General features: G+C 40.7%; 1 protein-coding gene across 1 annotated transcript in view; it reads left to right on the top strand.

The window, feature by feature from the left end:
• The window catches only part of LOC147688589 (elastase-1-like), a 192,204-nt gene that overhangs the window by 135,079 nt on the left and 41,606 nt on the right, over nucleotides 1-15,519 (top strand). Inside the window, exons 4-5 of the mRNA XM_086941449.1 lie at nucleotides 286-414; nucleotides 7,587-7,723. Of these exons, the coding sequence (XP_086797575.1) occupies nucleotides 286-414; nucleotides 7,587-7,723 (266 nt within the window). The remainder of the gene's footprint in view (nucleotides 1-285; nucleotides 415-7,586; nucleotides 7,724-15,519) is intronic.

Genomic DNA, 15,519 nt, shown 5'->3' with positions numbered 1-15,519 from the left:
CTTAAATTCCTACAGGTTGGACCTTCTGAAATGTATCAGGGTAGTGGCGTTTATCACATCGTAATTACAATCACCTCCACACATCTAGGAACTTGGACCCCTGTGCATACAGGTGACTTCACAGTGGCAGGAATTGTCCCAATCGCTATTCAGGCCCTTAGCCTCCTGCTCTAGTCATCGTATTGATTTTATTTTGCACCGCAATACAAAATTAGATAACTGATTACGTTTTCCTAAATGCAGATTTGTAAAATAAATTGTAATGATGTCTTCACTCACTTTCAGCGAAGGCGTCTCGTATGGTGTGTCACTGGGCGAGCACAGTCTTTCTGAATTCGATGGCACAGAATATTTCATCAAAATTAAAAACATAATTATTCATGAACGCTGGAACCCCAACTCCATTGGAAGCGGGTAATGTATGACCAATGCTTTCATGCTAATGGGACTCAAACAAAACCAAAACAATGGATGTAATTTTGCTGAAAGTGTTGGTTCATGATGCAGTCATCAAATCTGCTCCTTTTATGTAACTATTTATTCGCTGGAAGCCCAGATTTAAGGGCGAGCCCCAATTTTGTGGGATCAAGGATTCGTTCCCATGGGTTTGGATAAACTTAAAGAAGTTGTGCAAGGAAGATTTCATTTCAAAAATCTTTATTTCGATCACAGATCATAAAAGATACAAAACAAGTGCATACAATTTAAAAACTTATTAAACGTAGTGTGATCCAAGGAAGAAAAAAAGGATGGCTGAGTTGATTTGATGACCAAAGTTTGCAATGTGCCAAGGTGACCCCTCAGAAATGCCCGGGTTACCTTGACATTCTCTAACAATATTAAAACACTGGTGGATATCTACAGTGGGGGCAACCGCATCCTCTAATCATGTTTTGGGAAGTGGTACCACTGTTTCCTTTAAGAACGTGTATGTCTGATGTCCTTTTCTTAAGATATGTTTATCTTTAAACCTAGGCAAGAGAACTAAAGTGTGCTTGCTTCAGTTGAAGTAGATGATAACATCACACGGCCTTATTTGTATATTATTTGAGCTAGTTGTAGAAGATAGGCCCACACCTCTCCCACCAGATGCAATGCCTACTAATGCAGGTTGCTCTAAAAGGGATGTTTCACTTGACTTGTTGATGGGAACGTCCAAACCTTTGTACAACTTTTGCAACAAAACTCATTAAAAATTGAAAATTGACAACAACAAAATCGAACTAATTAACATTCCTCAAGGTTACTTACACACAACAGTCCTGGAAATGCCTTAGTTTGTTTAAAATCTGTTTATAATCCGGATTACTAGCAACCCCAATAGAAGAGTTATGGTCTTTGTGGCTGAGATGGCAAAGTATTCTTGCTGCAATAGTTTTAGGAGATGACGCTTGTGTATACGTTTTGAGGTCCATTGATATGGCCGGATTGCTCTAGGAAGATTGGGACTGTAGCCATTGACCCTCTGTCTGGGGTGCTCAGCTTGGCTTTAGTTTGCTGATGGCATCATAATGTTTACAGCCGCGGCCCATGCAGGTAAGAGCGGTGTGGGCCGGTGGGAGGGGGATTTCGATAGACGGCGACAATGGGAAATTATTTATTTATTTAATTTTCCATCGTAGTCGTCTGTCGAATCCCCCCTAACCCAGCCTCACCTCCCCACCATTCTTACCTGCACGGGCCACTCCTAGGTGTTTAGAAGAGCACAGCAGAGTGAGTTTTTTGTATGTAGTCATACACTAGTGGAACTTTTTCCACCAACTCTGGACCAACAAATATTTTTCAGCCTGAGCTCCATGACCTGAGACTACGTTAATCCATCAAGATTGCCCTTCCCGTTAACAAGTTAACAGTAGCAACGGCAATGTGAAAATCAACACAATGAAAACATGCTATTCAGAAAATGAACTAGGTTGCAGACTACACAATAGTTTTAGTGCTTTAAAGTAAAAAGAAAATCACACTACAAACAAATGTTCAAAAATGTAGAACCATTTCAAAGCAATAATTGGAACCATGTTGGCCTAGCATAAAAATATATTCAAATTTAAGTTAAAAGGATTTAGGGTTTCCAGCAAACAAAACAATTCACTAAAGGCTGATTTCTTATCTTCTTAACTCTTCATATAAGAGGTTGCAATTACATTTTACCATTATCAATTTTAACCTCGATTTCCCCAAAAATATTTGATTATAATTCACTGCTTAAATGATTAAATATGAATTGAACCATATTAACATTTACTACTGTTCCCACCCTCCCTCTATGGCATTACGTGACTTTGGGCCAGATGTATCAAGATACACTTTTGCGATTCTCAAATAGCGATTTTTAAGGAATCGCTATTTGAGAATTGCAAAATGGTATGTATGTAGAAATTCGCTATTTTTAGCGATTTCTTAAAATTCCTTAATTGCGATTAGCAAATTGCTCATCGCAATTAAGGAATAATTTCCCTTTCATTTCTATGGGCCAGGAGGCCCATAGGAATGAATGTGAAATGATTCTCAATTTGCGATTCGCATTGAGAATAATTTCAAGGGTGCAAGGGTGCCCAAAGGACACCATGTGGCACCCCTGAAATAAGCATGGGTGCACATGTGGTGCACATACATGCCCTAAGGGCATGTATGTGCATCACATGGCACTTTGAAAAATGCAAAAATTGGCATTTTTCAAGAAATTCGCAAATTACCACCAACTAGAAGTTGGTGGTAATTTGCGATTCCTTAGGGACAATTAGCATTTTTTTTTGCATCATACATTGCATTTAAGGAATGGCAAATTTTGCGATTCCTTACATGGAATCGCAAAATAAGGAATCGGAAATTTGCAATTCCTTATTTTGCACTGAAAGTTGCTACATACATACCATTTTGCTCAAATAAGTTCGCAAACGCCGAAATTTAGGCGTTTGCGAACCCATTTGAGCTTCATACATCTGGCCCATAATTCTCACATATGACTATTGAAACCCAAGAGTCACTCCTAACCAGTAAACCTTTGCAGCTTTTCTACAGCATGGATGTAGAATGACCAAGGTAATCAGTTCCCACAGCTAAAGTCACCGGGAAATCTTTTATGTATTTATGGTCAGAATTAAGTACAGAAGACCATTGGTAGGGTGAAAGTGGACGGTAGTGAAACAACTACACAAAGGCCCTTATTGTGGCAATTACGGTAACCACGATTCAGTCGAAAACAGGTGTTTACTGTCAAAAGGTGTGCAGGAACACAACGTTCACAAGTTATTTTGCCCACACACATTTTGCAAGGAAATACTTTTCAAAATGTGAACAGGTAAAAGGATGGAGAATGAGGAAAAACATAAGGGACTCCATGATCTTGCACCTATATCACAGCATCCTCAAATTTTCGTAACCCACAGTAGTGATACTATAGTTAGATTTGTTACTGTTGTGATGCTCTCACAAATGTAGAAATGAAATGTTTTAGCAGGTGCTAGAAACACATAGAGTGGACCAAAAAGCCATTGAGATGTTGGGTTTGTTTGATCCACAAAGGATGGTGGTCTTTTGGTACCTCTTTGAAGAGTGAGATGAGATTTAATAATAACCTTGAAACAGCAGAGGGAAGGGATGCACTCAATTTCTGGGGTTTTAATATTCCAGTGAGAGCAGCTACTTGTGCAAATGATCTAAACCACAAGGATGCATAAGGTTTTGTGAGACAAAGCGTGCCTGACGTGCCATCGATCTCACTTGGTGTTGAACAACCTAGGGGCATATTTACAAGGGCATAGCACCACAGAAACGCCACTTTTAATGATGTTCCTGTGGCGCAATGCCCTGCTCCATATTTACATGGTGGCATTAAGTGTTGTAAATATGCCCCTTAATGCCGCTGTCTGCTGCGGCAAAGGGGCTGGCAATGAGTGTTACAATGGGCGTTCCTCTGTCACACCCATTGCTTTTTGAAGCTGCCCCCTCTTTACAAGGGTGGCTTAAATATGGGGCAGCACCAAAAATGAGACCAGGGAAAACCTGGCCTTAAACAAGCACAACGAGGCGAAATGATTAATTTCTCCTTGTTTTGCTGTATCTATGTGTGCTGCATAGAAGCAGCAAATTGCCATTAGTGATTGTTCATGTTCAGGAAGGTGTCCCTTAGCACCCTTAGCACATAAACAATCATTGGATAATGAAAAGTTGCAACTTCTATATGTGCTGCCTTCTGCACCACACTAGAAGTTACAAATCACCATTAGTGATTGTTTATGAGCAGGAAGGTGTCCCTACCTGCTCATAAACAATCATTCCCTGCAATGCAGGCACCCTTGCACTATGGTGCAAGGGTACCTGCGTTGGTGCTAGGCAGCTACATTTAGTTTCAGTGCTAGGTGAAACACATGGGTGTGCTGCATTCTTGTAAATACGGCGCATCCCTTCATTTTGAAACTGTCAGAACACAGCATTAACAATTTTGACTTAGCACTGCGCTCCAACAGTTTCTTGTAAATATTCCCTCTAGAGTGTAACTACTGTTGCCCAGTGTGGAGAGGCTAAGTTGTGGCTTGACTAGCAGACCGCTCTCCGCAGTATTCATGATAACTGCAGTGTAGAGTGCCTCTTGCCTGAATTCAAAATGGAAGGTGTTTAAATAATAAAACACCAGCCTTATCTCATTCTACAAGAGACACAGGAAAACAGCTTTACTTAGTCTGGGTAAAAGAGTTGTCTCCTGCGAGCAAAACACCAAAGCAAGAACATCGCAATATAGTATGGGGCAGATTTATGAAGGGCTTGCGCCACGTTTACGCCGCCGTTGCGTGACGCAACGGCACGGAAACGTGGCGCATCCCTGCACCCTATTTACAGCGTGACGCATCTAGGAGATGCGTCACGTTGTACAGCACTGCGCCATGAGGAGGCGTTCCTGCGCAGGGGGGGGCGTTCCTGCGCAGGAACGCCTCCTGAAAGTGGCTGAGTGAAATCTATGAGATTTCACTCAGTCACTTTCAGGGCAATGCTGCGTCAAAACCCTGCGCCTGCTTGAAGCAGGCGTAAGGCTTGAGGCAGCATTGAAAGAATAGCCCCCCCCAGAGCATTGCTGGAGCTGCGTCGCGCTTGCGACGCAACTCTAGCAATGCGTCACATTTCCGGCACAGATGCGTCACGCATCTGTGCCGTTTTTGCCACATGGTGCGCCGCATCATAAATGCGGCGCACCATGGTTGGCGTAGCTGTGGCGCACTGTGGCGCATGTTAACTGGCGCATCCCTCGGGATGCGCCAGTTAACATAAATCTGCCCCTATGTGTCCCTGAAACTAACAGTGCATACTACAGAATAACAACATCTAAATATTACAAAGCGTGAGTGACATTTTGTCTTGTTAATGAAAAATATGTTCAAGTCTCCATATTGTAAAGATACTAAGTTAAAAAGGAAAACTAAAATGGAGACAAAACGAAAACCCTTATAACCCTGTGCACCCAACTACATTCCTACCTTAGATAGGCTCGTTAGACATACATTATCATATAATAAATTGCACTACATGAAGCAAGTTCATGCCTTATTCTTTCCTACATGGTATTCAGAGCACTGACAAAAATAGTGTTACCTTCCATGACCCTGAAACAACCAAGTGTAGTTAATCCACGGGTTCCAGTTTGTCTTCACTTTCAATGAACGTTAGACCCGAGCCTTGTTCATGAAGCATTGCATGGCAATTCCAGGTTTGGAAATAGAGCATTATTTTGTAATGTGACTGATGTGCTAATACACCTATCGCAAAATATCCAATTTTATCAATATTAATAAGGCCTTTTGCGACCCCTTACTGATACCTGTGAAAACGGTGTGTGGGCTTCCAGGGACAGAATACATCCATTTATTCATTCATGTTCCTTCCAAATTAACTTTTGTTGGAAGGAATAACAATGGGGTGAGCAAACGGAGTTCCCCTAGACAACTGTCTCCGTCCCACAAGGCCATTTTCCTTGATTTCCAAAGGGTAGACTGCACTCACTATGATGACAACTTCTCATTGCAAATCAGTTCCCAACTCATTTTGGATTTTAATAGTAACTGATCTATGTGTGGCATGTCAGTCTCAACCCATTGATACGTTTTATTGCTACTCACAAAACTTCATTTTTGCCCATTCATGCTATCACAAATGAGTTGCAAAAGTTCTTTTAGTGTGTTGAAAATACTTTTCTGACTCAAAAACTAACTTTTGTACATTTTGTCATGACTTTATGACCACAAAAAGCTTTTGTACATCGGGTTTGTTGTCTGTAAAGAATTTCACATTTTGCTTATACATGGTAAAAATAAAAGAAGGCGTAACTTTAAATTCCCAGCCTGAAAAAATGTAATTTATGCTGTAATTACATATTTCCCTGACCTACAGGTTGTTCTGCTTCACTGTTTGCAATAGGAGTTTGTGAGAAAGGGGTCTGAGTGTAGGTTTCTAATGGGCAGGGTTGTATGTGTTGGTTCTAAGCAATGTGTCTTTGAGATTGATTGTTTGAAAATTACTTGCTGAACTTGTGGGAGAACCCTTGGAATTGTATTTACAAATGCTAGGTTTGTGATATTCCCCAAGGATTATCAACATTTTATAAGGACATGGTTACAAGTCTGGCGATCCATGGAACACAGACTAGCGGGGGCGCGGCAAGGCAGTGGCGGTTTCCCGATTGGCCTATTCCAATTAGGGTTGTTGAACTGCCATTGCCCCGCCTCTGCTGCCAGGAAACCATCATTCACTGGAAACGGTGCGGGCAGTGTAAAGGCACTGATATGCATGGTGGGACCGCAGGTTCCCACCAAGCATATTACAAGATTACTTTCCGTCACGATTTTCATGGCAGTTCCACCTCCATAAACACTGTGGTGAAGAGGAAACAAAGGGGGCCCTATAGGGCCATCTGGTGCCTCACGCCATGTGGCTGCACACCAGTTCTTGCACAGCATGGGCTTTAAGTCAGTGCCGTACAGTAACTGTTTTTGGCGTTCCCATTGTGGTGCTCATTTTAGGAGGCACCACTGTGGGAACATAAAAAAAAAGCCTGCCAGACATGAGAAACACTCGTAATCTGGCGCCACACCGTCACACTCGTAATCTGGCGCCACACCGTCACACTCGTAATCTGGCCCTAAATTGTACTGCTCCCTCCCACCTTAACAAATGCACCTAAAGCACTACAACTGCCCTTCTCCCACTGTAAAAGAGAACCTACAGATTCCCCACTGGAATTCATCCACCATAAAATCTGCCTGCTGGTTCCAATGCATGTATCCACAAAAATTCCAAAAATCTGCATGTTCCCAAGTTAAATGAATGTACATTGTAAGGTAAACTTCATTCCTTCACCTTGCACATTAGTATCAAATGATTTCACAATATAATACAAGGCCTTCTGGCTTTGTCAATGCATTCTCCACTCATCAAATTGGCAGTCCTTGTGTCCATTATTATCAGTTATACAATTTCCAAGAGACCAGAGAATACTGTTATAATGTTGCAATCATTTGTTCTTTTTTTAGTTATGATGACTACCTGCCAGCATAGCACAATGAATTTGTTGATAGCCTTGCTCTGTTTTTTTCCAGGTATGATATTGCTTTGCTGCAAATGAGTTCCCCTGCTTATGATAACGGCTTTGTTGCAATAGCTCAGTTACCAGCTAATAACATCGAGTTGCCCAATGGTTTTTCCTGCTATGTGAGTGGATGGGGAGCGACCAGTCGTAAGTGCTATAAAATATTTTATTTTTTGCAGAGGCTACATCAACAGTGCACTTAGGGTAGGCAAAGTGATTGGTGGCAAACATCAGAAAATTAAGCGAAGGGAGGATAATAAAACAATGCAAAACAATAAACTTGTCATCAGTGATGTCACATACCATGTCAAGGGTGGTGTAATATGTGAGGTTGTAAGCAGTGCATTGTGGGGCGTAAGTTATAGTTAGCCCAGGTAACTATAGCTACTGAATTTCTATGATTTTCTACATGCAAACTCTAAGCCTAACTATAATTATATTTCCTAACTATAACATCCCTGTAAACTTTATTTTTTCTATGAATTTCTACGTTTTTTTCATGCTATTTCCTAACTATAATGTCCCTGTAACCTTGTTTTTTTCAGTTAATTTCACTGTTTTTTTATATAATTGCACTGCAATTGCACCCATAAGTTTAATTCAGTAATATAAATTTTTACAAGCTTATAAATACATTTTATTAACACATTTATTCTTATTTCACATTTTAAAAGTAACAATTAACAAATCAATGTGAGGTAACTTTTGTAAACTTTCTATAAATGCAATACAAGTCTTTCTCTTCTTTGTATTCATTTTATTGATCCGCAAATCCACCGTGATGCCATCAGAAATCCGCTGCAATTCCAGGAACACACCCAAATCTCAACTTTTCATTGGATATAGTATCCGCTCCATCCATCCACATTGCAAACCACATGCTAAATCAGTTATTTTGGTTTCACATCTCTCTGGAGATAGACTGAAAACCACAGCTCCATCGTTTTTCTGGCTTTCCTTCAAAAGAAGTGAGTTTCATAGTTAAAATGTATTCTGCTAAAGATAGAAGAGAAGGGAAAGAATCAGCCGCAGTCCGTGCAGGTAACAGCAGTGGGACGGTGGGGCCAGGTAAGGGGGGATTTCGAGGAACGATGCAGAGGGAAAATTAAATAAATAATACATTTTCCCTCTGCATCGTCCCTCAAAAACCCCCCTTACCTGGCCCCATCGCCGTTACCTGCATGGACCGCGGCTGGGAAGAACAGGATGAGGAAGAAGACCTACCACCTCCAAAGAATTCCTTCGATGTTTGAAAATATTTCTCCATTCTTTCAAGAGCAAAGAAAATTCTTCCAAAATGTGTCCAATGCAATATATGCAGCACAAAACTGTCAATAAGTACAGTGAAGACGTGTTCATATGACACATCCTCTATTTGGAAACCCCTGAAAACCTTACATACATAAATGTATCTCGGGATGATAAGAGAGAGGTAAGGTGGCACATCATTATCAGCAGCTGGACTATCTGTGGGACCATTACCATCTGACCAGATAGTTACTATCTCCGCTGTTTCGCCTACACTGTAATTCATGGTCACTCACTGTGACAAATACCATATTCCAGTTGCACTAAAAATGTCATGTGTTGACCAGTTTATGGATGCTGTCAAAAAGCATAATTGGGTAAAAAACATTTCACCTCACAGTTCCATCCTCCATTTCTCTTTAAACAATCTTAAAAGCAAATATAGAATACATTTAGCCTCACATTGCATCCTATTAGGTTACACACTATAAGCAAGTAACTAGCTACATAAGTGGTTATGTCAGTGTGTAAAAGGCGGTGTAAGTGTCTAAGTATGGATGAATAAATGAGTATATGAGTAACTGTACGGGTGGGAGACTGGGTGTGCAAGTAGTTGAGTGGATATGTGAGTGAGTGTTTCAGTGCCTCTGTGGGTGTTCCATTGGATGTGTAAGTATCTGTGTGGGGGGCGTGACAGTATGTCAGTGACTGTATAGGTATCTAAAAGGGTATGTAAGTGGCTGATTAGATTGATAACTGGCTGATAGTGGGTGTTTGAGTGAGTAATTGTGTGTGCAAGTGGCTCTACTAGTGGTGGATACGTAAGTGCTGTGTGGGTATGTAAGGGCCTCTGTCGCTGTCTCACTGAGTATATGAGTGGCTGTATCATTTGTAAATAGGTATGTAAGTGGCTGCATTGGTGGGGACTGGGTCATAATTGGGTGTATGTGTGTGTAACTGACTGTCTGAGTGTTGGGTACATGAATGACTGTATTAGGCGTGGGCGGAAAATCCGTTCCGCTCGCGGATTTTGCGGATTTTCGGGAAATCCGCAATCCGCGAGATTTGCGAATTTCCCGCAAAATCCGCAAATCCGCGAGCAGCGGATTTTGCTCGCACTGCTCGCACTGTTCGCGTGAGTTCGCGCCCCGCGAATAAGTGCAAAATTGCAGAAATACGATCTTAGCAAAACTGAAAGTAACTACTTACCAGGTTCAAAAGTTCAGGCTCATCATTAGTAGCCATTTCCTGGAGTGCTTCCTGAGGGGCCCCTCCAGATTTCAGTTGCCAGTTGAAACTAGTATGTGACCCTGCTCTGAACCTCAGAATAGTTACACATATGCCACAAAGGTCCTGAATTACAGCTAAGGGAGACAAGCAGGAGCCAGGCTGGAAGTTAAAATCCATTAATCAGCCCCTAATTCATTATTGTCAGTTGGGGCAGGGCAGGTGTTGTAACTAATTTTGCAACAATGAAAGCACTTAGCAAGTGCAAAAGATCACTAATCAGGGCGCACTAAGGAAGCAGGTGCCAGCTAAAAAAATATTCTGTGACACATGAATCAGCCCCAAATTAATTCAGGTCACTTGAGGCAGGGAAGGTGTGCTTTGCTTTGCCGAAAATAATGTACACTGGACAACCAGAGGGTGTGGTGATGAAACAGAGGGTGGCATGGGTGGGCCAGAGGGTGGCATGAGTAGTCAGAGAGTGGCAGTGGTGACAGAGAGTGGCAGTGATGAAGAAGAGTGTCCCAAACAGGCTGGACACGTAGAAACAAAGAGTTCGCGAAACTTGCGACCCGACAGGTAAGTTCGCAATTTGCGAAAGTGTACAAAACCCTCGCGAACTGGCAGAAACACGGGCGAACACAAAAAAAAAAAAAATCCGCAAATTCGCGGGAATTCGCGGATTTTGCGGATTGCGAATCCGCAAATCCGCAAAATTCGCGAACGCGAGATCCGCAAAATTCGCTCATGCTTAGACTGTATAGGAATGTGAGTGGATTAGACGATGTCTGTATGGGTGTGTGAATGACTATGTAAGTGAATGTATAGGTGAATAAATGGGTGTGTTAATGGTTTTATGGGTGTGTGATGCAGTGTGTCAGTCACTGTCTGTCTATATGAGGGATGGGTACATAAGTGCAGCTTTGGTGGGAGTGTAACTGGGTGTCTAAGTGCCTGCCTGACTGTGTGAGCTGGTGCAAATTACATACAATTAAATTACATACTATAAGCAAGCACCCACATCTAATTTCAAACACATTAATTTATTCTGGCTTAATAAATTACTATATTTTCAGTACAGCAATTCCCCTTCCTCCTTTGCTGCTCACTATATTTTTAGTGAATGTTCTCATCTAACCTCCCTTCTATCTTGCCTTTTATTTCAGTGTCTAGAAGCTAAATATTTTCCTTCAGCTTATATTCACTCAGTTTTTCTTTTAACATACTTTTTTTATAGTACAATCTAATTAACATATCTATAAAATATCTTTGCTGCTGTCTAACTTTTATTTTAATATCTGTAAACATCTTTTTTTCCACTGCAAATGTCATGTCAGAAATATGACAATCCTCCTCCACTCTCTGTAAAAAAGTACCAATAATGGCTTCCCTTCCCACTGTGCTCTCACTCATACTGCTGCACTTAGCAATTCACAGACTTCCTTTAATCGTTTATTTTTGTTACACCACTTCTAAATTGTCTATGTGGTTTAACCCTTTCCATGTTTTCTGAAAGAAGCCAAATTTGGTAGGTATTTCATGGATCCAATGATCCACCGCGGGGTTCAGCACGGCCTCTGAGCGAATTTGCAGTGGATCCATGGATCCACACAGAAGTCCTTAAGAGCATTCAACAATCTGCTGTTAATGTTTTTAATGTGGATATATATATATATATATATATATATATATATATATATATATATATATATATATGCACCGAAGCCGTCTCACACTCGAAGCAGGACAGCAATCATGGACACAGAATCTGCTGCAGTCAACCTCCGTTTATTTTCAGGTCAGAATAGCAAATAGCACTCAACGCGTTTCAGGAACACTCCCTTGTTCACGAGTGCCTGTTTTCGCGTTGCTTTCCTTTTTATACCACCACGTGATTACAAAGTAACAAAAATGAAGACAGACTGGCGTTGACCTTAATTGACAAAATAAATGTTCTCTATGGCTCATAATTACATCTCTAATGCATCATTTTCATTTTATGCAATAACGTTATGCCTCTGCTCATTTTGCTAACTTGTTGAATAATATTATTTAACGCAGGACATTCAGAGTGCATTTTCGCAAGTCATACTTCCGTTTCACAAAACGCTTTCGTAAAGGTATTGAACCCATGTGGGTAATTAATAATGTCTTTGGAACACACTACCGAAGTATATTAAGTCATTATTATAAATGTATTCTACATAAATAACGCCCAAGTGGGCAGGAGCTTAATGAATAGCTTTATGTTAGAATCTTCAAGTTTAGAAATGTTTTGGTCTTCAGCTCAGTCAAATGATATCTAAAAAGTAAAATAAAATATGTGTCACCTCAAAGAAAAACAAATACGAACAGTAAAAAGACTTTTACATAAAAACACAATAGGCTCACGGCATAAAGATTATTGTTCTGAAAAACTAAGGAATGCATTTACAAGAATTCAACTCTCAAACACAGTCTTTACTAGAATCATCCCAGGTGGACGGCTAATTCCTCATCAAGGTTATGGCCTAATGGGGTCATTGTTTTAGACTGGATGATGAGCTTGGACTCAAGTCTCCAAAGTTCTTTAAGTCTGTCACCACCTCTCACATCCAATTTAACAAAGTCAAGTACCTCAAAACTTAGTAGGTTCGTGTTTTGTTCGTGGTGACTTTGGAAGTGGCGTGCTATTGGGTACGTTTTGTCCATATTTTTTATAGCACGTAAATGCTCTAAAACACGAATTTTGGCCTTATGGATGGTACTCCCGATATAGGCTAATCCGCATGGACCGAACAGCGCATACACAGCATACTCCGTGTTACATGATGTGTGTTTCTTAATAACATAGGGTCTACATGCCGAGGATAAAGTACATTCTTTCTTATTTCTGCTATTTTTGCAGGCTTTACAGCTACGACATGTATAGAAGCCTTGAATACAAGGGATCATGGGTTTAGTTGTTTCAACAGCCCTACATAACGTATCTCGCAGCGATCTAGCCCTTTTGAAAGTAATTTGTGGATTAGATCCAGTACAACTTGCAAGGTCTTTATCTGTTCCCAATACTGGCCAATATTTGTTCAAACTTTTCCGGACCGCTTTAGTTTGTCTGCTGTATGTTGTTATAAACCTAAGGTTTTGGCTAACTCCATTGTTATTCATACATTCTGTTTCCTCCGATTTATCAACTAACAAAGAGGCTCTTGGTCGTTTGGATACTGCAGTGATAGCTTTTATGATGGTTTTCTCTGTGTACCCTCTTTGTGAGAACCGTTCGCACATCATCTCCGATTCTGCAATGAATTTCTCTGCAGTACTGCAATTGCGCTTGGCTCTTAATAGTTCGCCTAATGGGATGCTCTAAATGAGTGCATTACGATGATAGCTTTCGGCGTGAAGAAGACTGTTACCCGACGTACTTTTCCTGAAAAGACTGCTTTCAATTTTGTTATTCTCAACAGATAGTTTGAGGTCAAGGAATTCAAGTGAGTTTTTAGACCATTGCGAAGTCAGATGGAGATTGAAATCATTTGTGTTAAGCACAGCAACAAATTCAGAAGCTTCTCCTTCATTCCCGTCCCAGATACAAAAGATGTCATCGATGTATCTGACGTATATCGGGATCTTTTCTTTGAATGTGTCCAGCTTACTCACTACTTCCTCCTCCCAGTACCCCATATAGAGACCTGCAAAAGATGGCTCAAAACAGGTCCCCATAGAAGTACCGAGTGTTTGGTGATATATTTTATTATCAAATAAGAAGTAGTTCTGCTTGAGACAGGTGGTTATCATTTCAAGCAGAATTTCAGTTCGATGCAGATCTGTTGCTCAAAAAATGTCTGCATGCTTCTACTCCTTTATCATGTGGTATACATGTGTATAAGCTGGACACATCCATAGTGAGTAAAGAGTATTCATGTTTCCACTCAATTTTTTGTATTTTTTGGAGAAAATCTCTGGTGTCCTTGAATTATGATGGAAGTTGTTGGACTGGACCTTGGAGGAAGAAATCAACATATCTAGAAAATTTGCAATCCAGGAATTTATACTCAGTGTCTTCGATCAGTCCCTGTCTTTTCCATTCATATAATGCTGAAGGCCTGAGACAGTTAGCTGAGGCTGACAAATACGAAAGGAGTAACAGGATGGAGTACGAACATGCTATTAGACAATTTCAGACAACATTATATGAATGGAAAAGACAGGGACTGATCGAAGACACTGAGTATAAATTCCTGGATTGCAAATTCCCGAAACTGGCAGCTTTATATCTGTTGCCCAAGATCCATAAAGAGCCACTCAATCCACCAGGGAGACCAATAGTGTCATCAAGAGGGAGTTTTCTAGAAAACGTTTCTAGATATGTTGATTTCTTCCTCCAAGGTCCAGTCCAACAACTTCCATCATATGTCAAGGACACCGGAGATTTTCTCCGAAAAATACAAAAAATTAAGTGGAAACATGAATACTCTTTACTCACTATGGATGTGTCCAGCTTATACACATGTATACCACACGATAAAGGAGTAGAAGCATGCAGACATTTTTTGAGCAACAGATCTGCATCATACTTGGCGCATACTGAAATGCTGCTTGAAATGATAACCACCTGTCTCAAGCAGAACTACTTCTTATTTGATAATAAAATATATCACCAAACCCTCAGAACTTCTATGGGGACCTGTTTTGCAACATCTTTTGCAGGTCTCTATATGGGGTACTGGGAGGAGGAAGTAGTGAGTAAGTTGGACACATTCAAAGAAAAGATCCCGATGTACGTCAGATACATCGATGACATCTTTTGTATCTGGGACGGGAATGAAGAAGAAGCTTCTGAATTTGTTGCCGTGCTTAACACAAATGATTTCAATCTCCATCTGACTTCGCAATGGTCTAAAAACTCACTTGAATTCCTTGACCTCAAACTATCTGTTGAGAATAACAAAATTGAAAGCAGTCTTTTCAGGAAAAGTACGGCGGGTAACAGTCTTCTTCACGCCGAAAGCTGTCATCCTAATGCACTCATTCAGAGCATCCCATTAGGCGAACTATTAAGAGCCAAGCGCAATTGCAGTACTGCAGAGAAATTCATTGCAGAATCGGAGGTGATGTGCGAACGGTTCTCACAAAGAGGGTACACAGAGAAAACCATCAGAAAAGCTATAACTGCAGTATCCAAACGACCAAGAGACTCTTTGTTAGTTGATAAATCTTAGGAAACAGAATGAATGAATAACAACGGAGTTAGCCAAAACCTTAGGTTTATAACAACATACAGCAGACAAACTAAAGCGGTCCGGAAAAGTTTGAACAAATATTGGCCAGTATTGGGAACAGATAAAGACCTTGCAAGTTGTACTGGATCTAATCCTCAAATTACTTTCAAAAGGGCTAGATCGCTGCAAGATACGTTATGTAGGGCTGTTGAAACAACTAAACCCATGATCCCTGGTATTCAAGGCTTCTATACATGTCGTAGCTGT

Source organism: Lissotriton vulgaris, chromosome 10 (assembly GCF_964263255.1).
Source record: "Lissotriton vulgaris chromosome 10, aLisVul1.2, whole genome shotgun sequence".
In the NCBI taxonomy this organism is placed as follows: domain Eukaryota; kingdom Metazoa; phylum Chordata; class Amphibia; order Caudata; family Salamandridae; genus Lissotriton; species Lissotriton vulgaris.
This window is presented reverse-complemented; position numbering and strand designations above follow the sequence as displayed.